The sequence below is a fragment of the Protopterus annectens genome, chromosome 8.part0, assembly GCF_019279795.1.
Source record: "Protopterus annectens isolate FY-2018-M chromosome 8.part0, PAN1.0, whole genome shotgun sequence".
Classification (NCBI taxonomy): domain Eukaryota; kingdom Metazoa; phylum Chordata; order Ceratodontiformes; family Protopteridae; genus Protopterus; species Protopterus annectens.
Genome location: NC_056741.1, coordinates 1,241,927,702 through 1,241,954,882, shown reverse-complemented (window position 1 = coordinate 1,241,954,882; position 27,181 = coordinate 1,241,927,702). Strand labels below are relative to the sequence as shown.

The following is a 27,181-nucleotide window of genomic DNA, read 5'->3' as shown; positions in this document are numbered from 1 at the left end:
CTGTAATCTATACATAGAAAAAATACATTTCTTTCTCACCTTTGTATGTTCTGCACTCCAGCTTATGGCACTTTCATTGATAACCAATGACTGTCCAGGTGGGGCACTGCCATCAAAGTACCCCACCTTGATATACCTGCCAGCACCATTGGGTGACATCTGCCAGTTCTGGATGTCAAACAAGGCCGGGGAATCACCAAATTCATCATAAAATACATCCTCTCCTGCCTTATTCTTAAATTTGGCATTTTTCAAATATAGCAGTACCTTTATAAAATGAAAGAATATTGAATGGCATATTATTATTAAATTATACATCCCTAGTTATTACTGCTAATAATTTTGAAACACAGTCGTATTTCCTTTCCTTTGCATTTCTACTAAGCAAACAACTACACTGCAAAAAAAATGCATGCTATTGCAGGTTTTAAGTTTCAGTCTAGTACATACTTTTGTGGCAGGATATCAATCATATGCAGAAACTAACAGTAGAGACAGACAAGAGCACCTGTTCGTGCATTTTTCAGAGAAAACGTTGTGCTGTGCAGATTGTACATGTTCATGTGCTTGCATTAACACACAAAGATACACACACATACACACACACACACACACACACACACACACACACACACACACACACACACACACACACACACACAGTTGGTGCTTATTGTTTAGACAATGCTGGTAAAATGAATCTAATAAAGTGAAAACTAAAATTATGAAGTCTCATATGTCTAATAGGAAACCTGTTGTGACAAACATGAAACAATGATGATTTCAAAGGAAATGCATGCATTGCCCTAAGACTGGATTTATAACAACAGAAATTCATATTCAATAGTTAAAATATATTTTTGCAAACAGGTTGTACCCCCTGAACTTCCTACATGGAATACTGAGACTCCATAACTCAGCTAGCTATATACACCGCTTGAGAAATTGTTATTATATTAGGGTTCATAATTGATTTTTTGAAATGAGAATAGTCAAGTTCTAGTCATAATTTAGCTACATTTTGTGGCTTCACACTTTTGCAATTGTGAAGCTTTTGGGGTAAGAACGTTTTTTCCCCCTTTTTATCTTTTCTTTGAGCAGCCTCTTGAGTAATACAGGAAAAAGAGTAGAGATGAGAGATTACAACCCTTACATAGGGTTTCAGGGGGATTGCTTACTTGGAAAAACATTTGTTTTTGGTAAAAGTTAATAATTCAATTTGTTGGATTTTAAAATGTTTTGAGTTGTGATTATAGTATCTGCAATTAGTTATTATGTAAACATTTGTAAATGTTGAGGAGCAGTCAGAACTGAGAGCATGTATTTGAAAGTAAGGCATTTTATTTCGGGATTTTGTAATGGACAGAGGTTTAAAATGGTCACCTACGAGCAAAATGATTAACACAATACCAGTAGGTAAATTGTAAAAAATGTTACTTCACTTACACCTGCTAGTAAGTCTGTTGGCCTTCATCAAAAACCCACATGGATGGCTTATCAGAACAGTATGGTTTCTTTAAAGATGGGAAGATTTTTTTGATTTGCCTTACTTTAAACAGTTGGTATACATAACTAGGTGGCTGACATAAATGCAGAAGACCCAAAGATTTTACAATAATGACAAGTATGATCCTCTTGGAATATTTTGTCAAATATGTCTAAGGCAAGTCATTTGTTTTAGTCTCTTCTGACCCTAATTTCAAAGGCATTTCTTATCCTAAGGTGAACTTAGAATTCATTCTGGTGACAATCATATTAAGAACATTCCATTAAACCAGAAACAAGCAGATGAACCACCAATAAAACCAATGAACTTCAAAGACAAATATATGTAGAAAAGAATGCTTGGACTCATATTTCACCAGGTCTGAATAGTACTGTCTCTTTAAAACCTTTATTGAGAGGAAAAACAGAATTGTGTTTGAATTCGTTAGTTGCATTTGTCGTGATTTTAAACTGCTATTTAAACCTACTTGTCTGTTCTTATACTAGTTGATTTGCACTAGGAAGCCTTCTGGGTGAAAGTTTTTAAACTCATGTGTTTTTATTATTGTATATTAAATCGAGCATTGTGTGTCCTACCTACCTTGGTTCCAGTGATTGTTTTTTTCTACAAACATTCCATTAAAGACAAGGGTTCTCAAATTTTATGATTTTTGAAGCTGGTTTTAATAAGGCAAACATAATCACTGGCAAAACACAAGAAAATACAGAGGGGTAGTCAGTGAGTACAGGGCAAGAATGGATGAAACTACTGGTTTTAAAACACAAGTGTATGAGTTGGCAAATGATTGCTAAATACATTGTACCTTTTTGTTATTATTTTCCTATCTATGTCATCAGGCTACAATCATTCGGTGATCCTTTCTATAATTATATTGTGCTTTGTTTTTTTTTCCGTTCAGTTGTTAGCATAAGCTTGATGTTTGTTCTTAATTTTGTTCATGTTTTACTCTTCCTATATTTGTTTTACCATTATTTTGATTATAATGATGCATGGTAGACAAGCACCTAAATAAACTTAAACTGGAACATCATCTTCCCTTCTATTGCCAAATACCCAGTCCGAACAAGGACTGCTTGCTAGCTTTAAGCTTGGCCTTATTAGGACCCATGATAACATGATAAAAGGTCCTACTGGATAAATATTCACTAATAAAGTTTTCATTGTGGGTATATCATCACCATCATCACCATCATCATCATCATCATCATAATCAACCTTTATTTTATCATTTACTACATGGGGGTGGGATGTCACATCAATTGTTGTCATCTCTCTCAAATCAACGCTACTTCATAGGTCTTCTCTCACACAATCCATTCACCTCTTTGCTGGATGCCCTTGTTTCCTCTTGCGTTCTTCCTTTCAGTACCAAGATTTTTTCACTAGATTGTCTTCTACTTTACCTCACATTTACTGGAACCACTGTAATCCATTCTGTTTGACCTTTTCTGCAATTGGAACTACTTTGGCTTCTGGTTTTATGTCCTTATTTCTTCAGGTGCCTCACAATGTGCATTCTACCACCCTTCTCAGGCACTTCATTTCCATCACCTCTAGTTTTCCCATTCACTCTGCCTTTGTTGCCAGATTTCTGTAATGTACAGTAGTACTGGTTGCACTACTGTTTTGTACACCTTACTTTTCAGCTTGTTTGGCATTATTCTGTCATATACTACACCTGACACTCTGTGCCAGTTGGCTACATCTCCTCTGATTATAGCTTTGACCTCGTAATTCAGACTTCCCTTCTCCTCAACAACACCTCCCAGATACTTTAAGCACTGTTTTCCCTTCTATCTCCATTCTAATCTTCCTCTGAATTCTCCCATTTGCTGCCATTACAGCTGTCTTATCTGTACTTAGTTTTATCCAGTGTGTCTACCCTATAATTTCTGAAACATATGTTCAGTCTACCAGTAATGTCATATTATCTGCATTCAGCAACTTTGTTGAGCTCTCCCCACCATCCTATTTATTAATGTAGCTCATCACCAGTATGAACAACAGTAGGCTCAGAGTTGAACACTAATGCACACCCACTCTTACTAGCAACCCTCTTTGAGTCTGAGCACTGTTCATGCTTGTGTCATTAGGACCTTGTACATAGCCTACATTAATTCTACCAGTGCTTCTGTGACTTTGAACCATAACAGGATTGTCCAAATCAAGTTTCTTATGACCTTGTTGTATGCTTTCTCCAGGTCTAGCAATGCCCAGCTGGACTCTTTACTCATCTCTAGTTTCTTTTCAGCTATCCCTCTCACATCAAACATCAGCTCAGTTATGATATATCCTGATCAGAATCCAAATTTCTCATCTCCAACATCCCTTTCTACTGCTTTGTGTATCAATTTATCAATAACCCCCCTCTAGAACTTTCATGCAGTTTGACAGGAATTTAATGCCTCTATACTGCCCACAGTGATGAATATACCTTTTGTCTTGTAGACTGAAACTACTATGCTTATTCTCCAGTCACATGGGCTATGCCTTTCTCCCCATACTGCAATGGATACCTTCTGGAGCTATTACTTCCCTAACTCACCCAACATCTTGATCATATCTGCCATGATTCCATCTGAGCCTATTGCTTTCCCTGACTATTTTTCTTGATGCTGTTCTTATTTCTTCTAAGGTGGGCTCCAGTTCTTATTTCATCATAGGTTGTGTCTGGGGCAGTACAGCTTCTGTGGGTTTTCTTCATTCAGAAGCTACTGGAAGTATTTCTTCTCTCTGTCTTTGATGTTCTGCGGCACCCCTTATGAATGATGTTTGACGACTGTCCTCTTTTTCTTTCTGTCTTTGCCTTGCAACCTGAGATTTTCTTCATACCATCTACTACATCATTTTCCAGAAGATAAAAGTGCTTCTGTTGCCTTTGTTTTTTTTTTTTTTTTTTTTTTTTTGCTATTGCAACTGTTCTTTTAGATTGTTTGTTAGCCAACCAGTACCCTTCATAGCCTGGTCTTTCTTTTCTATGTGCCACTTCTCCTGTACTCATCCTTTCTTTAGATGACTTCCTGGACTTCTGCATTCCAGCACCAGTTTTCCTTATGTACCTTATTTCCATACTTGGCTTAGCAAAATGTTTGTTTTATAGTCATTATACGTGTTCTTTTAAGGAGCTACCATTCTTCTTCAGCTCCACTTATTTCCACTGAGCATTTATTTGAACTCTTGTACTATCTCTACAGTTAACTTCCAGGTCTTACGCCTAGTCTCTGTTGACCTTACAGACCACTTTGTTGACCACTGCTTGCTATCTAGCAGTCATTTATGCTGTGGGCCACCTGTTTCATCAGGAATGACTTTGCAATCACTGATTCCACCCCAATTCCCTTTCCTTTCTATAAGGAAATCTTCCTGAATTTTATGATGACCACTCATAGATGTGATCTTGTAGCTGTCTGTCTTGCTAAACTATATGCTGTCCACCACTGCACCATTTGCCAGACAGACGTCTAGATGGTCTCTCATTCTCTATTTCTGTTGCACCATCATGTGACCCCAAGTAGTCCTCAATAGCTTGTTCTCTCTGTCCCTATATGTGCATTCAGGTCCCCCATTAACAATACAGACTCATATTCTCCTGCTTTATCTAGTAGGGCCTGCAAACACTGCCTGAATATACTCCTTTACTCACTGTCATAGAGCTACTGTGGGACACAGACTGAGATTATGAATAGTGCCCTATTCTTAACATGGAGTCTGATTGCCCTGTATCTGTCACTAATTCTGATAACATCCCTCATTGTCTTCTGGGGTCCTTTCTTCAACTCAATTCCTATACCATTTCTAGCATGTCTTCCCCCTGAGTAGTACATATTTGGCTCCCAAGGCTAGGGGTTTGCTGTACTGCCCATTCCATCTTGTCTGCTGGATACAGAGGATGTCCAGCCTCCTCCTTAACTCATTACATCCTAGTGATGCCTCCAGGTGCCTCTGCAGTTAATTCCTACTGATGCCTCTAGGCATCAAATATTGTTTGTTCATACTTACATTAATAATTCCAAAACCAAGCTATGTACAAGGTTTTAAAAGATTTCATCTTAAAGCTTACACAATGGTAAACTCAACTGCATTAATATTTGACCTCTGTGAGTGCAGGTAAATAGATATTAGCTGTTGTGTTTATGATATTAATTTATATAGATACCAGTTTTACATTTTTCTAAATATTTCGACAACCAAGTAACATAGACAGAACTCCTTAGCCTCGTATGAAAGCTCTCATCTAGATTAATAAAATGCTGCTGACAGTATGTGTGTAACTTGAGTGGTTGCTGAGATATTGTAATTTGTTTACAAAATATTACAAATGTAATAGGTTCTGGGCCGGATTCATGAAGGCTTGCACAGGAAGAGTAGAGTAACGTCCGCCGAGCAATCCAGGAACAGCCAGTAGGGGAGTGCAACTGAGCTCTCCAAACTAGTCCTACACAGACAGGGCTTGGATATGCAAATTACCTCAATTGCAGGTGAAAGCTATGCAAATGAGGTAAATTTGTAATCCAGGAAACACAAACCTGTCTGAGTAGGAGTAGTGTTATTTGCAGAAATGTACTCAGTTGATAACTTAGTACGGTTCTGCAAATAGCAAAATGGAGCCATGACAGCTGCAAAAAAAAACGTGCATTTACAGGAGGAAGCATGCCAGTGGCCAAAAATATGACCATTGGCAATGGGAAGTGATGCAAAATAGAAATAAAATAACTTTTTTTTTTACATCCTGATCTCTGTGGTTTAACGGTAGCTCAGCGCCGTGCAAACGCACTGCGCCCTAAAAACCAGAAAATTAATAATTAAGATCCACAAATGTGGATTTTATAGCTAAAATGAATTTACAATGCAAGTGAATGGCAGGCTGAAGACAACATGGCCACCGAGTAGAGGTTGCTACGGGGGGAAGCTAAGTCTAAGAGATGTAACCAAGCATTAGTAGGCAATCCTATGCAGATGAGAGTTAGGATAGTGAATCACAAGTTTACATAGGAAATGAGCACAGTCAGTGGAGTGTAGGAGTAGGATAAGGGGAGTAACAGAGTAGAAGATAGGTGACATCACGAGGGGGTATGTATGAAAGGAGTGAAGCTCATTGGAGCAAAGTGTCATGTGTCAGCTGACAATTACATATTATTGAAAGAGGTGTGTCAACAGGTAGGCTAGGTAAAGTCAAGAAATGGAAGTTGTATGCCGTGGATAACACCAAAGTTTCTTGCTGAGCATGCATGCGCACGTGTGTGCGCCAGTAAACCCGAGTAAGACAGTGTGTGCACATGTTAGCGTGTGTGTGCACGTGTAAGCTTAAGTAAGCATATGTAAAGCTGTGTAAACAGTTGTAAGCATGTTTGTGCTGGTGTGCACATGTTTTAACAAGAATACACAAGTTTTAGTCTGTGTAAGCATGTGTGTGTGTGTGTGTGTGTGTGTGTGTGTGTGTGTGTGTGTGTGTGAGCTGCTGTGCACGTGTTTGCACTTGTGTGCACGGTGCTCCCCCCTCAGGAAACAGAAAGGAAAAGGAAGCACACCAAACAGTAGGGAAGTTACCAGGGAGTACTAGCAGAGCTAGCAGGTGAAAACAATCAGAATCAGGCAATTACCCAGGCAGAACACTAGCCCAGCCCAGCCCAGCACTTAAAACTCTGCAAACAACAGTCCATTATGTTTCTCTCAAGAGACACTGCAACACTGCAGTAAGCTAATAGAAGTGAAAACTGAAAAAGCTTTACTGAGACAAAAAATGTTAGGGGCTACCATTGCTGTTATAAGGCGACATATGCAACATGCTGAGGGTGGTGATAATACAAATGCTGCTGGACAACCCACAGTGAGGAGACGGAGAAGAGTGTACAGGCCTAGGGTAACCTACCAGAGGCTACATGAGCTGGAGATAGTGGAGCGCTAGAGAGTGGACAGAGACCTCTTGCAGCAAATTGTTGAGCTGTGCAGGCCACGCCTCACACACAGAACCAACAGAGGGGAACCCATCCCAGTGGAAACTAAGGTATGTGTTGGCCTAAGAATATTAGCAACAGGTACCTTCCAGAGACCAACTGGTGATATGATGGGGATATCATAGGCATCAGCATCCAGGGTACTGCACCAGTTCCTGGATGCCATGTCAGCACATGGCGGTGATCATGTATACTTCCCTAATTCCCGTGAGGTATTGGCCAGCAATATGCGTCTCTTCCAGAAAATAGCGGAATATCCTGAGGTAGTGAGTGCAATAGACTGCACGCACATATGCATCAAAGCACCAGCCGGTGAGCGGGGTAGGGTCTACTTCAACCACAAGGGCTTCCCCTCCATCAACTGCCAGGTCATGTGTGATGCCCAGGGCATAATACTGAATGTGTGTGCTGGCTGCCCTGGAAGCTACCATGATTCACATATCTGGCATCTGATGCAGATGTACCAGACATTTGCCAATGGGGACATCCCACATGGACACCTAGTGGGGGATGCTGGCTATGCACTGGAACCGTGGTTGATGACACCCATCAGAAATGCACACACACCTGAACAGGAATGCCATAATGAGGCACATGCACAAACACGAAATGTAATCGAGCATGTGTTTGGGCTGCTCAAGTCATGGTTCCCGTGCCTGGACACATCTGGTGGAGCCTTGCAGTACTCACCAACTACATGTACCCAAATTGTCATGGTATGTGCTATGCTACATAATATTATCCTGCAAAAACAGCTGTAGCAGGACCAACATAGGCCTGGGCCAAACAGCCCCCCACCATTGCCAAGGCCATCACAGGCAGAGTGTGACTCAGAGGTGGAACAACCTGAGCCTGCCCCAGTAGGCAGAAGGAGGCGTACCCAGCATGCTTTGGCCTTGGCAAAGAGGCAATGCATAGTACATACACTGGCTCAGTAGAAACTCTGGAAATGATACCTCTCTCTGACCCGCACATACAGTAAAAGGGATGCCTATGTTGACACTACCTGCTTTCAAACATATATAGGGAGTGTAGTATGTGCATCCGACATAGGCAGCCCTGCATCAACACTTGAGGCATAATTGCCATGTGTTAAGCAATATAAAGCAGTGCTAAACAGCATTTACCACCATGTAGTATATGTAAACAAAATCTCACACACCAACTAGTGCAAATGTGGTCAATGTTGAGTAATATTGGCCAACGTCCAGCAATGATGGTTAATACTGAGCAATGTTGGACAAGCTGGGTCTAAGTAGGGCATAGCTGAACAAAAGCCAACATGCTCATAGTTGCTCTACTGGCCCTTAAGCAGTCTGGTCTGCTCAGTATGAAAATATAAGCTGTGATGGGCCTCCAACCTAGGATACTGTGCACTATAGTCATAGTACTGAACCACTAAACCATGACAGTATTGCAGTGGTTTGCCTGTATGAAGAAATGTTGATAAGTCTATGCAAAGTATTCAATGGAAACCCTGCAGGCACAGCATAATCCCTGTCGAGGTATGACACAAAGGTGAGTCCTACAGTAAGAATAGAACCTGACTTTCACCACACACAGTAGAAATGTTAATATTGGACATGTACACATACATCAACAAATGTAGTGGACCTCAGACAGCAACATACTGAAAGGTCACACTGGGCATGCTCACACACTTGAATACATGAGACAAATGTCAGGCAACAGAACACTGACAGTCTGAACTGGGCATGCTCACACACTTAGGCCATGTTGGAGTACAGCAGTGGGCCACACATATTAGGCAGTTGCATGTGTTAACCCAGGAACCTCTCACTATCCAGCAATCTGCCCTGTGCACACACTTATATGACAACAGACACATATATAATATAGTGGAACCCTGTCATAATCAAATATGTCCTGCAGATACCTAAGCGGTTCATGGAAAGTGGGAAAGCAAAGATGATAAAAACCTGCAAACACTATCAGCAATAAACATTGTGCATCATGAACATTATCATAGGTTCAGAGGTTGATACTAGGCTATCTGCTCTAGGGCATGTACAAGCATAGCCAGAGTGTGTTTGGCTGCTGCAGCCCAGTCAAATCAGAACACTGTGCCCGTGAATAATAGGTCACACAAGATAGCCCATTTATGTTTAGTCTATTGTGCCTCTATCTAGCAGGGACCCAGGAGATATTCCATGGGTACACATACGATCACCCATCCACTTGTCAAAATGTCACCTGTAGGTGGTCAGTGGGTGGCTCTGCCTATGCAAAACTGGGACTACACTCCACAGTGAGTGGAGCCTTTCGGATAATAATCTGTCCCCCAGCATATCCTATTAACATCTGTGCTGAGGTATATGTCCTTGGAGTGTGTAGCTCCAAGGGAGTTGGATATCCTGAGGTGGAGCATGTCCATTAATTCTGGGTCAGATATTGCCTTAAACTACAGGCACACAACACATCCATGTAGGTGGAAAGTGACTGAGTAGAGATGGAGTTACTGTGTCTGAACTGTGCAGGGCATCCGTGTGAGTCCCTACATCTGCTTGATGAGTAACATTTGTGGCCATTACAGTTGCTGCAGGTGTCGGGTAAGGTACATCCCAAATGTAGTATAGTAACCAAGCATGGTCGTGATGAGTATAGGGGCACAATGGCCACACATGATCAACATGTGAAACCATGTGGGATATGGTGGGCTATGTAGAAGTACTGTCTAACCACTTTGGCAATGTGATTGTCAAAGGCGAGAGTACGAACAGGTCGTGTCCCCAAACCTGTAACAACTACTACCATATGTAATGGATTACTACCTATGTGATAATGTGTGGGCATGTTGTCATTCTCAAAGGGGATGACTATGCAACTAATGGCATGTAGCCGTAGGCCATGGCTCAGGCACCAGTCATCCTATCTCTGTGAGACCCTGTATGAGTATGCATGTGCCAGCTGGAGAATTGATTATGGCACCCAGTTTGCAGTCATCTGTGAACATGGGCAGCCATATCCCTCCTATGATAGCCTGTACGTCACACAAATATATACTGAACAAGAGAGGTCCCAGGACTGAGCCTTGTGGGATGCCTTGTGTAACTGGTGTATAGTCAGACATGGCACCTGCAATACTGAGCATGGTGGTGCTATCCCTGATCCAGGTAGCAATTCATTGTGTGAGATATGTGTCGATATTGATGCCGGTGAGCCTATGCATAATGGCCAAGTGGGGTATTATGTTGAAGAGTTGTGCAAGGTCCAGACAGGCTGTGTGGACAACTGTCCCAACACTGATGGACCTGGTACCTGTTTAAAGAGTACAAACTGGTCCAACAGGCAAGAACTGCCCACAACAATGCTGTAATGTGTAGGACCCAGTGTCTGTAGGTTTCCCATGTCTATGTGCATGAGTCCCATTACAATATGCTCCATAGCTTTGCAGAACAGGCTAGTTAGCCTTATAGGCCAATATTGTCTGTGGTCTGTTGTGGCAGTATTCAGTGGAGTGGGACCACTATCGCTGTACACCATTCCATGGGTACAAATCCTACAGTAACTCTGATATCGAACAGTGACATAATGTGAGGGTTACGTCTGTCATGAAGGCCATGTACGACACAGGCTGGGACACCGTCTGGTCCCATTGATGCTGTGTTGTCTGCTGTGGGGTGGGCAGCACTCACCTATTTATTCATGATGTCAGGGAGGTTACACTCTGTTGGGATGGACAGTACCTCCTTAGGGGGGATGGGGGAGACATCTGCACTGAACCTGTTTGCCAGGATGTTGGCAATGTCTGTGGGTTCAGGGTATGTTCAGTCAGTATGCAGCAACACACAGCATATCAGTGAGTGTCCAGCCAGGTACCTGAATTAACTGAAGAAGGCCTTGTGAGTGTCCGATGTGTCTGGTGCAATTGTCCGTTAGAAGTGGGCTTGACATAAATACACGAGTAATTGTAGCTGTCTGCTAGTACAGATAACAGATGCCTTCCCTGTCTGGGATTGTGCTCTATCATGTAGTAGCTTCCTCCTTTTGTTGTATAGCATATTAATGGCCGGGGTCCACCAGACAGGTCCCCTGCCATTGGAGGAGTGACTCCAGGTGTTACTTTGGATAGCACGATCCATGCAGTCCACTAGGTGTCCATAGAATGTGTATTAAAGGTTTCAACAGTCTGAGCCATACTTACCACTGACCCAGGGTCTCTGAAGGATACCACCGTGGTATGGAAAAGTGTAACGTTTGCTTTTGGGAAGTTCACCAAGATTACCCAGGATTGGTGTGGGGACGGGATATGGATGTCCAGTGAGATAAAGTATGTTCTGTCTTTATCAATGAGGGGTATATCGCAGGTGTGGAACATAGAGTCCCCATGTTGGTGATGATCATGTCTAATATGTTGTCCCCTCTTGTGGGTGTGGTGACCGGTTGTGCCATAGCATATGAGTTTACAAATAGTAGCAACTGTTGGGCGAGGGTGTTGGGGCCTGAGTACTATCCCCAGTCAATGTGTGGGTATGTGATGTCACCCAATATAATGGTGTTTAGGGAGACCGTCATATTGTCCAGTGTTCCCCGGAAAGCCGAGTGTGGTTGCTGAGTTTGTGAGTGTGGTCTGTAGCAGGCAACAAACCAAAAGGCAGATTTGCACAATGTTAGGTGCATATGTATGGTCTGTGATGCTTTGTGCAGTGCTACCAACCCGGAGGTATGTGTATCCATGCTGTATATGGATACTCCCCCTATTTGTGTTGGCCATTCCGAGTTATGTGGTCAGAAAGCATGGTACGAAATATAACCTTGTAGTGCTGGTGTGCATGTGGGAGCCTGAACCATGAGTCTGTTAGTGCACAGATATTGCTATTCTTCATACTGAGGAGATTCCTGAGTGTGCGCAATTTGAGGGTAATACATCTGGTGTTGAGCAGCATTACCCTCAGTGTCATGTACTCTGTAATGTCTATGGAGGTGGGTCTGTCTTTTGAGCCCTGCTTAAATAAGGCAGTATGGTGGCAGCAAGTGCCTTAGCCAGTATTCAAAAGTCCAAGGGTGACAGGTGTAAGCTGTCCATAGGGAAGCTACGTGGCATGTCGAGCATGTCACTCCAGGCTGACAGACACTGTATCCCCTTTGAATAACACCAATATGTTAGCCAACTGTTAAACGTGATCAGTTTGTTGGTATACTGAGACATCATACTTGGTGAGTGTAAGATGCTAGACAAGGTCAGGGTCATACTGGCCTGGGCTACATGATCAGAGAGTTCCTCTATGTATCATGTCATGTGGTCCAGGGAGGAACGTCTGAGGTTGTACGCACCAGCATGGACAATGATGGAGCCAGTCCTGGACTTGCTTTGGAGCGACCTGAGTGCATGTATTATGTGGCGGATCCTGGCACCCTGAGAGACAGCTCAAAGTGACTATTCCCTTGTTTGGCCTGGTGAGTGGGATGTCAGTGTGTCTGACATTATGTGTCACCTATTACAGGTGTATCAGGTGTGTTGCTTAGCCAAAAGGGCAGTGACTGTGTGGCACACTGAACTATGTGATATGTGGGTATTGTAGTGGGGGTAGCAGTTGTTTGTGTGCCTGCTTTGGAGGTCTCTGCTGCTTAGGCAGAGTGTATGTAGAGCCTCCGAGTATGTGTATGTGTGATAATGTGGCTTGATTGCTTTCACTATCGGTGTATGTGAGACTGATATGTGGTGTGTGTGGTCACCTTTACCACCTGATAGACCATGCCAGTCATGGGTCGAGAGAGCTCAGCCTCCTGTATGTCAATATTGTTGCATCTCCCACATATATCTGAGTGTGTAGGGAGGAGGAGAGGGTTGTCTGTGTACATGAGGCAGATGTGACATTGTGTCATAACCACAATATTCACTAGCTGGACTGGAGAGTACACATGAAACTGACCCCTGGACATGCCAGTATATTATGATGACATACTCTGTAGCCTGATCACAAAGGATCAGTAGGGTGTTAAGTGTGTAAAAGAGTATAACCGGGATTAGTGCTCAGGTTTGTTGGTGTTTTGTAAAGAGTAGCTGAGAAGGAGTCCAGACTGAGAATCATGGCATGTCCTTCAGCTATGTCATACATAGTAATGTACACTCATATATGTCCTGAGTCAGGGCCAACTGTACCTTACTGACAATGCCGACATCCTGTCAGACAGGCCCATATATACATACCCACCTCCCACTGATGATAGTCCCTGACATCATACCAGGTGATATCACGTGTAGAATGGCTGACCACCTCCCCCTAAAGCAAAAAACATGGCAGCAATTGGATTACATTGTTTCCCAATATGTGTCATGCATGCACTACAGAACTAACAGACCCTGCACATGAACAGTCTGTTGAGCCTCACCCACTTCACAAGGTCTGGAACCTTCAAATGTGTTACAGCAACATATGGCACTCCCCACAAGTGTGGGTGCACAACACACCATGTGAAGTATAGTCCAGTAAGCCTATAAAGTCTGATCTGCAAAGCCATGGAGTGCATCATGGCTGAAGTCATAAACAGAGCTATTGGAAGCTGACAAACACACAACCCTACCAACTGTGGTATGTTCATGTGCAGATCATGGTTCCCAAACATGCTACACCATTTGAAAGGCAGCCACCCAGGACATACATCACTGAACAGAGCTACACATGTCCCACATAGACTTTGCATAGCTCTTCATCAACATTACAGACACATGTCGTATCCACAAAACCAACAATCTGTGCATAGATATGTGTTGACATATGAAGGGATGTCAATGTGTCCACAGATAGATCACACAAGGTGAGATTCACAGGGTCCTGTTCAAGCTGTTGATACCTGCCGACCCACATGGATTATTCCTGGGATTGCATAAAAGAAAGTGCACACACATTACCATGTCCAGTCTGATGATGTCAGCATCCTACAAATATACCAGGAGAACAAAAAACACCCACAAAGGTGTATAGCGTGCAGTGTTAATGTGTATGTTTCTCGTATCATAACATAGTTAGGTAGGGGTTTGAATCCTGCAAATGCTGACAGTGTGTGGGGGTGTGGGGGTGTGATTTCCATTGAGAGGAGTAGCCTTTTTGGAGACTGGGAAAACACATTAATAGAGGCACATCCCTCTTTGGAATGTCTGATGATGTCAGCATCCTACAAATATATCAGGAGAAGAGAAGCCATGCAATAAAGCATATAGTACCCTGTGTTAATGCATATCTCTCTAGTATCATAACATAGTTAGGGAGAGATTTGAATCCTGCAAACTCTGACTGTGTGGGGGGGGGATGTGTGTATGTGTGAGATTTCCTTTGAGAGGAGTAGCCTTTTTGGAGACTGGGAAAACACATTAAAAGAGACACATCCCTCGCTGGAATGTCTGATGATGTCAGCATCCTACAAATATATCAGGAGAACAAAAACCACCCAATAAAGCATATAGCACGCTGTGTTAATGCGTATCATAACATAGTTAGGTAGGGGTTTGAATCCTGCAAATGCTGTTAGTGTGGGTGGTGTATGTGTGTGTTTTCTTTTGAGAGGAGTAGCCTTTTTGGAGACTGGGAAAACACATAGAGGCACAACCCTCTTTGGAATGTCTGATGATGTCAGCATCCTACAAATATATCAGGAGAACACAAACCACCCAGTCAAGCATATAGTGCACCGTGTTAATGTGTGTTTCTCTAGTATCATAACATAGTTAGGTAGGGGTTTAAGTCTTGCAAATGCTGTTAGTGTGGAGTGTGTGATTTCCTTTGAGAGAAGTCACCTTTTTGGAGACTGGGAAAACACAATAAAAGAGGTACATCCCTCTTTGGAATGTCTGATGATGTCAGCATCCTACAAATATATCAGGAGAATAGAAACCAAGCATATAGCGTGCTGTGTTAATGCTTATCTCTCTAATGTCATAACATAGTTAGGTAGGGGGTTGAATTGTATGTGTGTGATTTCCTTTGAGAGGAGTAGCCACTGGGAAAACACAATAAAAGAGGTACATCCCTCTTTGGAATGTCTGATGATGTCAGCATCCTACAAATATATCAGGAGAACAGAAACCACCCAGTAAAGCATATAGCGTGCCATGTTAATGCGTATTTCTCTATTGTCATAACATAGTTAGGTAGGGGTTTGAATTGTATGTGTGTGATTTCCTTTGAGAGGAGTAGCCTTTTTGGAGACTGGGAAAACACAATAAAAGAGGTACATCCCTCTTTGGAATGTCTGATGATGTCAGCATCCTACAAATATATCAGGATAACAGAAGCCACCCAATAAAGTATATAGCGTGCCGTGTTAATGCGTATTTCTCTAGTGTCAAAACATATTAAGGTAGGGGTTTGAATCCTACAAACGCTGTGTGTGTGCGCCACAGGTGGTCAATGCAGTGTGGGTTTTGCTTTTACAACAGTATGTGCATTGCACACATCGGGTATCTGCGTGGCAAATAAATATGTGTACATATGACCTCAATCAGTACATAGGTGTGAAGCCTGCATACTACATGAATACATTTGTTTCCTTCGACAGATTGTGCCACTGCTTCTCAGATCATAGGTCACATATGTATGTATGCGACAAGCTCGGCCACTGTAGTGATCCATGGCCAAGGTCATCTGTGCCACACAGGCCAAGGTCATCTGTGCCACACACACCCATGACACGTACTATAGAGTACTGTGAGTGAGGGTAATTGCCTGGGGTATATGTCAGACATGTTCATACACAACAATGGCTGGCAGTAATGGACAGTCATTATAGGTGTACAACAGCCCTGTGGATATGCATGCAGGCCCCTAATGTGTTATGTGAAACACCGATGGACCCCACAATAACTATGGATATGTGGATACCAAGGGATAAATGACATAACATGTGTCTGTCTGTACACATTGGTACCCAACATACATGGTGAGGGCTACCACCTATGTGGTACTGTCGGGATAGTATGGCTAGTAAATGTGGATGACTATGCCATAGTCGGCTTATGACTATACAGCATGTATTGGACAACAGGTATCTGTCTGTATGATACCCTTGTGTAGGATATGCGTCCCATCCAGGGAATGCAGTGTAGGCCAATGCATGTATTTCCAGATGTGGATGGACATATCCCTAGTGTGTTTGCATGTACCTAAGAGGGCTATATGCCAAACAGGTGTGGTCCAAGGAACGTGTGGCGGTCAATACCACTGGTTCCTGTTATAGTATACTACCGGAAGGATCCAACTGTTACTGAATTCCCTACAACTGTGTGTCATTTGTCAGGACATCATCTAATGATTGGTTATAGTCATGCTGTTGAGGTGGTGTATACTACCAGACTGCAGATCATTGACAGATATCAACAGTATCACCCATAGCATAGTGTCAACCCATGTCATACACACATGTGTACCCATGTTAGTACATATCTGTAGTAGAATGCATACCGACCATCGAAAGATACCATGAGATGTTAACAATGTGTACAACAAGGTATGTTGCACTTCCCACGTGTCCACTATGCATGTACATGCAGACAGTGCGCACACACCATGTTCACAGATGTACACCTGCTAATTTGTAATGCACACATCACACACGTACTGTCCACTCACTAACACATGCTGTCAACACTGTACACTTCAGCCAAGTGGCACATGGGTGGACAATACATACCCAGACCTAACACTGGTGTAAACAATGCTACAATGACTATCAGAGCTGTGATGCATAATGCCTGCTCAGATATTCCTAGAAGGATATCAGTACACTTTCCTGTTGGCAACTTGCTACTATTGCTACACTGCTATTATGTCACCCTGTGCATCAGAACCATGTTAGCCTATTCCTGCATCAATGTTACAGATGACAGGAGGTGGCACAGGTGTCATCATATGCACAGGGTGTGTTGTTGGTTTGCCAGAGCCCGACATTGACCCATCCAATCGACATGTCTGTGTGTGTGTGTGTGTGTGTGTGTGTGTGTGTGTGTGTGTGTGTGTGTGTGTGTGTGTGTGTGTGTGTGTGTGTGTGTGTGTGTGTGTGAGGGACAACAGTACAGCATGGGCCAATGTTGATGTAATGTGTGTGTGTATGTGTGAGCCCTAGTTGCTTGGTTAATGTGTGTGTGTGTCTGCATGCACACAACTCCACCATGTGGCTGCCATATACAGGCAGTTGTGGGACAGCCACAGACTGTACCTGCTAGGCTGTACAGATCACTGTCTCTGGCCATGGACATGGTACCTGTGCCTGGCAGGGGTGCTACAGGCAGTATCGGGTACCAACCCTGACTGAGTGCTATCATCAGAGGCAGAGGTATGATGACTGTACCCATGTCCCTGCTGGGACTGGCCAGTGCCACGTGCACGTGGTCTAGTAGGATGGTCAATGGGCAGGCCAGCCCCAGCATTTCTGGGGCTGGTACTGCCACTATGGGAGCGGCTGTGATCCATGGTCCATCTGCGACGACTGCCTGCTGATGCTGTTGCTGGCATGCATCCGCGTTGGCTTCCCATCTGTCCCACACAGTCCTGGATCATGGCTAATACATTGTGGAGGACATCTAATGTCTCCCTCCAATGGCTATCAATGACTTCAGTGTAATTCCAGACGGCACCAGCAAGGTCACAGATGCTGTCATTGATAGCAGTGTAATGGGCCCTCTGCGCCCTTAGTCCCTGTCAGGTGTACCATTCCATACATGCCTGTTCCTGCACTAGAGGTTGTAATACCTCTGGGGGCACGTCTACCAGGGGCAATATGACTAATGATGCTCCCCCGAGAACCCCTGGACATCCGCCTATGTGGTACCGTTCCAGTAATCCGGCTATGGCTGCTGTGAGGAGATGCACGTGCCATGGGTACCACACTCTGCTGGTCAATGCTGACTGTATGCTGTCCCTCAGCAAAGGCCATTGTTGATGAGGGATGTATTGGCAGTATGAGTGTGCGCATAGATGGGGTTGAATGCTGTGTACTGTCAATTGGTGGACTAATGACAGACCCTCTCAGACCTTCCTGTGCCACAATACATGTCTCATCATCTCCACTATTAGTGGCAGTGACATCAGGTTCCCTGCTGCATTCAGACACCCCTAACTCAGCAGCTGTGGAAGGAAGACAGGAAACACACTTCACAATCTGTACATAATGTTAGCACACATGCACACATACACACATGGACACATGAACACATGCACACATGCACACATGCACACATGAACACATGCACACATGCACACATGAACACATGCACACATGCACACATGAACACATGCACACATGAACACGAACACATGCACACATGCACACATGCACAGATGCACACATGAACACAAATACACTGCTCACCACAGCACATACACACACACACCAGAAATCCAACACATATATAATAGTGGGTGAAGGTGGGTGACAGTTTCACAAGGCAAACAGACACCTCACACATGTCAGCATGCATAATATGTGTTGCTCAAGACCATGCAGTGCAAGTGTAGATGGCCTTATTTAATGACATTATACATGGCTGTGATGCATGTGTGTAGTTGTTCAGTGATTGTCTACACCCTGGAACACAATGTGTACATGGACACAACATTGCTGTGCAAGTATTATCTGCTCTGAAATGTCCTGTGCACCCTCACTCAATGGTATACATACCAAGGCTGCATGTGTTATCTGTGTGACACATAGATTGCCATGTCTGATTACAGTGTCTGTGTCCATAACAAATAATAGTGGGCACAGGTGTAGCAAATGCATGCAATGTACAGACATGGGATGAGTGGTGCATGTAGATGTGAAGGAATCCCAATGCTCGACATGGCCATTGTACAGTGATTATGGTGAGTGTGGGACATATTGCAGATATGTCGGTGCCAGCCATGACATAGCATGCTACATGACTGCAACATTAAACACCACACATACCCAATGTGTATCATGTGACCTATACACCCAATAGCATTCCAGGACATATATGTGACTCTTTGTACAGATGGCGACAGCTGTGCATATTGTGTATACTGGCATATGTAAGCACACACACAACACGCTATGCATATTGTGTATAGGTGCATATGTTTGCACACACACAACAAAGAGGTGCAAAGCAAAGACTGCTATGTGTAGTACTGTGGTCACTGTAACTGGATGGGGTGTACTACCATGTGCCATCATCATCATCATCATGTATCCTGTGGTCACACATGGCTACTACTGTGTGACAGACCACTGCCTAGCATGCTGTACCTGAACTGCAGTGCTGTGGCTACGTTCACTATTACTCAGCCACTTTGTACATGGGTATATGAGGTGCCCAATAGGGAGCATTGCCTAAGATGACTGTGTTATGTGTTGAAGAGTGTTGCACAGCCCCATGATAGGCCACTACCCCTGAGGTACATCATGTGTGTGTGGATGACATGTGGGATACTGACGTGTGACCTTACAGCTGGAGTGTGGTTACGCCATATGTAGCATGTCTTTGTGTACTGCGTATGATAAACGTTTTATGCTGTGTACAGGTGTTGCAACTATGCCTATCCAATGTGCAGTATGGGGTTGCCACAACTGTGTCTTATGTTCTATGTATTGCATGTCAGTGAGGCAGCTACTGACATTACTGAGCTGTGCAATGTCTTACAGCAAACATGCACGGCATGCATTATGCGTAGGTGTGTTACGTGTAAATGGCCTACATCTCACCTATGACATGCATATTTCATTACTAACATTGCAGTTATAACACACTCACCAGCATGGATCGGCTGCCCTGCAGTCACACCAGAGGGACCTACGAGGATATGAGAGAGTTCGTCAGTGCCCACAACTGTGGCATTGCTACAGTGGGTATGCTAAACTGCAGTATAACAACAGTCAACAGTCACAGGTGTAGAGATATTATTCGAAATATCAGTATTGCACAACACTAGGCAGCAGAACTGCTAAACACACAGTACACATCTCACATAGACATAATCTAAGAATACAGTTAACTGTCGTCTACAGATAGGGCATGTTACCTGCTTGTTCCAGGTGGACGTGCTGGGTGGCTCCGGCCTCCATGACAACACATGTCAGAGGTTGATGTTGCTGTTGTCCAGGAGCCACCACACTTAGGAGCAGCTCCTCCACTCTGGTGAAGGGGGGATGAATGGCCACCCCACCACCTGTGGCAAGCTGTTGTCTTTGGATATCAGATGCATGCCGCCGGACATGTCTAATTAAATCACTGCAGTGATGGTGTACCTGCTCATATGTCCAGTTATGTATGCCTACGTCATTTACCCGACGAAAAATCTCCTGCCACAGTGCAGTCCACTCCTTCTGGTGCTGGCTGCTTCTGGAGAATAGCATCGTGCACTGCTGCAATAGGCTTTGCAGTATCACCTCTTCCTCATCCGCTGTGTACGATGGATTGCGTTGGTGGGCCATCTGGCTGAAAAAGATATGAACAATATGTGTGAGTGAGTCCTGTGGCACACTTTACACCTTTAACCACAGATATCACTTTACTGACATATATACCATCATATTGTCTGTCAGGGGTTACACACGTTCAATGCCACTTATTAGTTCTCAGGCCACAACTAACTAACAGTGCCTTGCACACTCTATATATCACACCACTATACAACAGTACCCGATACACTGTTTGTAACACATTGCACAACCTCAAGACAGGGGTGTATATCACACCAATGCATGAACAGAGACGTCATCCATTGCAATGGATGTAAAGTACAGGTACAGTAGTACCAGTCAACCACCCAAGTCATTGATGCCATAGTACTGCCTAACAGATGTGTACAGTTGCTACTATAGGTGGCATACTGCTGTAACAGAGTATATATGTTGCTGGATACACAAGTATACCCTGTAACACACATATGATTGCAGCCATTGTACAGGCATAGTTACACACACATCAGACAAACATACAACACACCACTGTATGCCAACACAAATGAGCATTATCTGTTTACCATACAGTACTGTGTGCCACTACTTACACACCCTTATGCCTGAGTTTTGACGTCTGTGCAGACTACAGGAAACACACATGACAGTGTTTCCAAGCAATGTGAACACACATCATACTGTGCTGTTTAGGCCTACAGCTTCAGGTAGTACTACAGTTCATATGGGAGTTGGATTCATCAGCAGTACCACTCACTAAGCATACATGTATTGCTTTACCCTACAATGAGACACCACATTCGTCAACAAGGAACTACGTCACATCATATGCCGTACTACTATGTCTGCCTAACAGTACATTACACATCATTTGCTGTCCTTACAGCTAGGATAGACACTACCATGTCAGATACAACTTCACACTAAGCTATCACACCTTTACAGACCTTGCACACATTCAGCGTTACACTTATTCAACCTCACATAGCAGGTATTGCATTGAGTACATGTGTGAGTGCATAGTGTCATAGGTAGGTAATATGCTGTTGGTCCTAGGGCCTACTGCAGCCTAGTCATATGCTACCCTGGCTTTTGACACACATGTACTTTGATTTCACTTGCCCCTGCCAACCAGAACCACAGAGGTGTTTCCTGGGGTGTATTACCAATCTCCCACACAATCATCAGGGGTATTTATGACAACTGCTAATGAGGAGCCTTGTTTGCTCTTGCTAGGTGGTCTATTCCGGTGTATGGCATATCTGTGAGATGGGAACCTCTTCCTCAAGCATGTGCTGTTTAGTGAGCTGACAAGGTTTAGGGCCCTAGAGCGTGTATCCCGGAAGGATTGTGATATGTTGCCATGGTGGTTGTCACCCAGCTATGGGTGTGACATACATCTGTATGTCCAGCAGAGGTCACCTCTGTGTGGCCAGTATGCAATACAGTGTAGATGTGGTTTTTGTGAGTCAGTCTGCATAGGGCATCTGTTTGCGGCCAGTATTACCCTTTGGGAGGTATGTCTGTGGCCTTTTCACCTGGTGTAGTTGTCATGTGAGGTACATACCACACAGCGCATTGTGATGAGTAGAGGGGAACACTTCCCTATATTTCTATAGAGCATGTATCCCGGAGGGATTGTGATATGTCATGACACATAACACACAGACTGATTACAGGTGTAGTGTGGCACTGTCTTCATCAAAGCGGAGGCTACTGTCCACCTGTGTCCCATGTTCCCTTATCACACCTTCACTGTTAGGTAGATCTCTACCTATGCGGTAGTTAATGGGTACAGTGTTTTGGAAAGGAGGAATGGCACTGCAGTATTAACACTTGTCTACTGTCCATGCCTTGGTCACCACACACCTGTTGCAGTACATATGACCCCGTGTCTCTCTGTCTCTCCCTCTCTCTATATATGGATATATATATCTATATATCTATATCTATATATATGTATATATATATATATATATATATATATATATATATATATATATATATATATACATACATATCTATACACATACATGTACACATCCATTGCTGTACACATGGATGTACATATAGGCACATGTACAGTCCACCTTTCATGGTGGGGATATCACTTATGCGAAAGTTGAGGGATGTACAGTTATGTGATTATATTGCACAGTATTGTGCAGAATGCATGTGGGTGTCCTCACCCCATGTAGCATTAGCAGGCCTCACTGGCTGTAACACAGCAGATCTGACAAATCAGTCCCACAGCATTTAACCACCACATGACATGTATCAGCACTGCATGCTGTTTTCTAGGCCACACACTATGACCCACATAGATATATGCACAATATCAACCTTCAATGACAGATATCTGTCCACCCTTCACTAACAGTTGCAGTATGTCCCTTGCCCTATGCACATGTACAGATACAGATAGATATGTTCTGCTGCCACACATGGATGATTTGCAGTGTGTAGAGTACTCTTCAGGAACATCTACTACATACCAACACATACATGTGAGTTACATACCTTACCTTTGTATTTCCCTGCTCAGTGTGTTACAGTTTTGTAGGTTTTTATTTTTTTATTTATTTTTTTGGTTGTTTGTTTTGGGTTTTCCCCCTCTATTTCGGTTTATGTCTCAGTTTCTCTCTCTGTTGTGTCTCTGTCTGTGTCTGTGTTCGTGTCTCTCTCTCTCTCTCTCACTCTCTATCTCCCAGCACCTGCAATGATAGAATTGCATGTGTGGACTACAGGTACAGCCTGCTTTTCTAGGTATCTGCATTTGTGCATGTGACAGCCTCTGCACCAGTTGCTGCCCACCATTCAGTAATTGCATGCAGCCTGCTGTGTGGTGATTGCATTACTCACTGTGATTGCAGCCCACTGCTATAAAATGCTAGGTTAGGTAGGCGTAGCCCTTTCAGCTTTCCAAGGTGGGGCCCGTGCTTGTTTGCTCTGGACACCATTGTGTCAGTCAAAAGGTTGGTATATGTCTCTTATGTGAAGCTAGGGTTGTAGCCAGTTATATGCATGTTGTACTCAAACCTGAATGTTGCTGCTTCCAGTACACACTTCTCAGTGTAGACATGTACTCACCCCTTCAAATGTTAACACAGGATACATGGGAGTATGTACTTTATTTCTGACTTACATAATTAACTGCAATACAAATGTGGTTATTGCACTGTATTCCTGTGGCACATGCAGTATTTGTGAACTGCTATACTGTAATTATTATGTTACTCACTTCTGAACAGTTTGTGGTTTGTTTGTGTTGACATTAGCACAGGCTGCTCAACACAACTGGACATAGTTCAGTACTGAGTATGCCTACCTACACCCTGGTTTTTGCCTGAATACACAGGTGTGTTGTACCTTTGGGTAGGGGTGCAGAACTGCAAAGAGCATTTTTTATTATATTGTGTGGTTTATCTTACTGAACATACAGGGCTGCTGTGTACCTGTTGGTCTATCAAGTCAAGTAGTCTGTCTGTGTAGCTCACACCTGTGGACATATCCAGATGGTAGCTAGAGGTTAGCCTATTATACTTTGTCTGTGCACCACACCAGTCTTTTCAGCAGTGGCACATTGGCATTGTCACAATTTGCTAGCAGTACATGACTACATCCTGTGATATTTCTGTGTTGTACTCCTACATAAGGGCATGCTTGTGGAACTTCTTCCAAAGCTATTTGCAGAGTGTGTAACAGCAGTAATGCTGATATGCCTGTGTGTTTCTGCCTCTGCCAGGCCTCTGATACTCTCAGGTATATATTTGAATGGCCTCAGTGAAAGGTACATATAAGTGGGATACACCTGCAATATATTACTGACATATTGCAGTTGAGACTTTCTTGTAATCAGAGCATATGTAAAAGTACACCTTTTCTGAAGTGCAAGCAGTGTCTACTCTCACAAATTGACATTATTCACTACATGTGATTCCACACTTGTCTGCCTACAGTTAGTACTTTTCAGAGTGATTCAGTGGGGCACAGCTAACATTGGTTTACAAATCAGGGACATCCCTGTAAAGCAGTCACAGTTGGTGAGTCTGGCCTCTGCCCTATTCAACTTTTGTCAGTATTTATCCTGGTCTGATACTGTGTGGTGTTTGTAAGGTGCTACTGTAACATTATTCCCTGCTAGGATGGCTGGTTCTCCTTTCACAGTCATGTCATGCAATTCCACAACTGCTGGTAAAGACCCACATAATAGGATTTGTGTTATACCATTCCTAATTTCCATTTACATTCCCTCATTGTAATGCAGGATATATTTATTTCAGAGCCAAGTTATTTGTGTGGCTTAGTAGTAATTCATGCAGTCTATTGTGTCAATGGTCTGGGGTTCGAGACTGGCAGAGTTTTTTTTCTTTTGCTGCTCAGCAGAAAAAAGGCCCTGCCATAGAGTGACTAAGCCACTTTTAAACAGTAGTACTCGGGTTTGCCCGGGTTTGCGCACCGCTTAGTGACACTTAGCTAAGCGCACACATGCGCACACTCGCTTAAACCCACTTACTACTGCTTAAAGGTGCTTACTCCCGCTAACCCCCGCACTAATTTCTTTGAAAGAAAAGAAAATGGGGAGATAGGAAAGTGGTGAAAAAGGGGGCACAAAGAGGGACAGACAGTAGGTAAACAAGCTTGGGATGTGCAGGACAGGTGTAGGGAAGGTCCATAGCTGGCCATTTCTTTACCAGCAACAGCTGTGCATATGCAATAAATTTGGAGTGATATTTGAAACCTTCCACCCCTGGGAGAGGGGTCAGGCCAACAAAGTGTGTTGTACTGCCAATTATAATTATCAGTTTACATGTCCAATGAACATGTCTGTGAAATGGACAGCTATGTATGGAGCGTAATTTTTTGTGGGTACAGATTGCCCTTTTTTTTTTTTTTTTTCAGGTGAGAGTGGGAAGTGAGGTAGAGGAAGTAGGTATGTCCGGGGAGGTAGGTTGGGGAGGTAAACAGACAAGACAGACAAGACACATACAGGGGCGGTGTATGACACATGGGGTGGGTGAACACAATTGACGGGGTCGGATGTTTGGAAATCGCAAGCCCATGAGCTCACAGATGGTAACAGTGGAACTGAAATCCCCACCCATGGGCAGCCACCACTGCACCTTCACAGCCCTGAGGGTGGCTGTGCTGGGGGATGGGTAGGACGGGCAGGCTCACCCATGAGATGCGCCACCTCGCCTCGAGCTGGCATAGGGGATCAATGACTGAATGCTGGATCTCCCTATGCACCACAACCTAGACCCTTCAAAAGGTGACAGGTGGCCCTTCTCTGCCCACGCTTGCACGGGGGGGACGAGCCCCATCCCCTGCAGCGCTTCCACCTGAAGGTGGCACAGGACCAATGGAGGAGGGGAGCCTGGGCTGGGCACCAGACCTGCTGGTGCCAGGTGCACTCGCAGGCTGAGGAGGGACAGGTGGGTCCGCTGGGACCGGCCTTCCCATGCGTTCTGTGAGTAGGTGTGTTTAATTACAACATAAACAACAGCATACCAGATTAGTTCTAACAGCATGCAGTAATATTCCCATTAACCCAACACACCAAGGTTCCAACAGTTGAACAGCAAGTATAACACATGCATATATTGAACAACAGTGGATATTCCAACAGCATGCAGGGATGTTTGGTAGCAACAGGCCACCATGATTGTGGTGTTTAAACAGGGCACATGTATAAACATGAATGCAGATATTTATAGAACAATAGGACATATATCTCAACAAATATTTAAGATTACACATACCCATTGAGGTGTGGAATTGCATGGTTTATGCACATACAGTAGGGTGTAGAAAAAAACCTTGGTTAATATCTTATAATTACCTTTTAGTCTACACTACATTCCTAGTGACTGCAGGTGTCTATCCCCTACATGTATTATTACACTTGCCACCATACATTAGGTTGTGTAATGGGTTTGGCTAGTCCAATATATGCCTGACCTATATCTGACATACTAACTGTCCAGGATGCAGATGTTACTGCTACATATTTCTTGATTGCATTTCTATTTCTTTATCTACATATCTGGGATGTTTTCACGTGACATTTTCACTCCGATTTGTACAGAACCCTGCATTTCTTGACACACACTCACATTTCTGGGGAAAAAATAACATGCTACATGTGTGCCAGATTTACTTATGCATGCCAGCCAGTAACTGACTGTTGCAGACTGTATACATGCTTCACATCTACTACAACTTCCATCACCCACTTTATATGGGACTGCACAACTCTGGGTTGCCAGCACTTTTTCAAACAGTACTATTTGTATAATGCAATGGTACAACAATATTTCAAACA

At 43.5% G+C, this 27,181-nt stretch overlaps 1 protein-coding gene across 1 annotated transcript in view; it reads right to left on the bottom strand.

The window, feature by feature from the left end:
- LOC122808451 (vomeronasal type-2 receptor 26-like) overlaps positions 1–2,776 on the bottom strand; it is a 148,175-nt gene extending 145,399 nt beyond the window's left edge. Inside the window, exons 1-2 of the mRNA XM_044079412.1 lie at positions 2,639–2,776; positions 40–267 (exon numbers count right to left, since the gene is read on the bottom strand). Of these exons, the coding sequence (XP_043935347.1) occupies positions 40–267; positions 2,639–2,776 (366 nt within the window). The remainder of the gene's footprint in view (positions 1–39; positions 268–2,638) is intronic.
- Between the last annotated feature and the right edge of the window lie 24,405 nt (positions 2,777–27,181).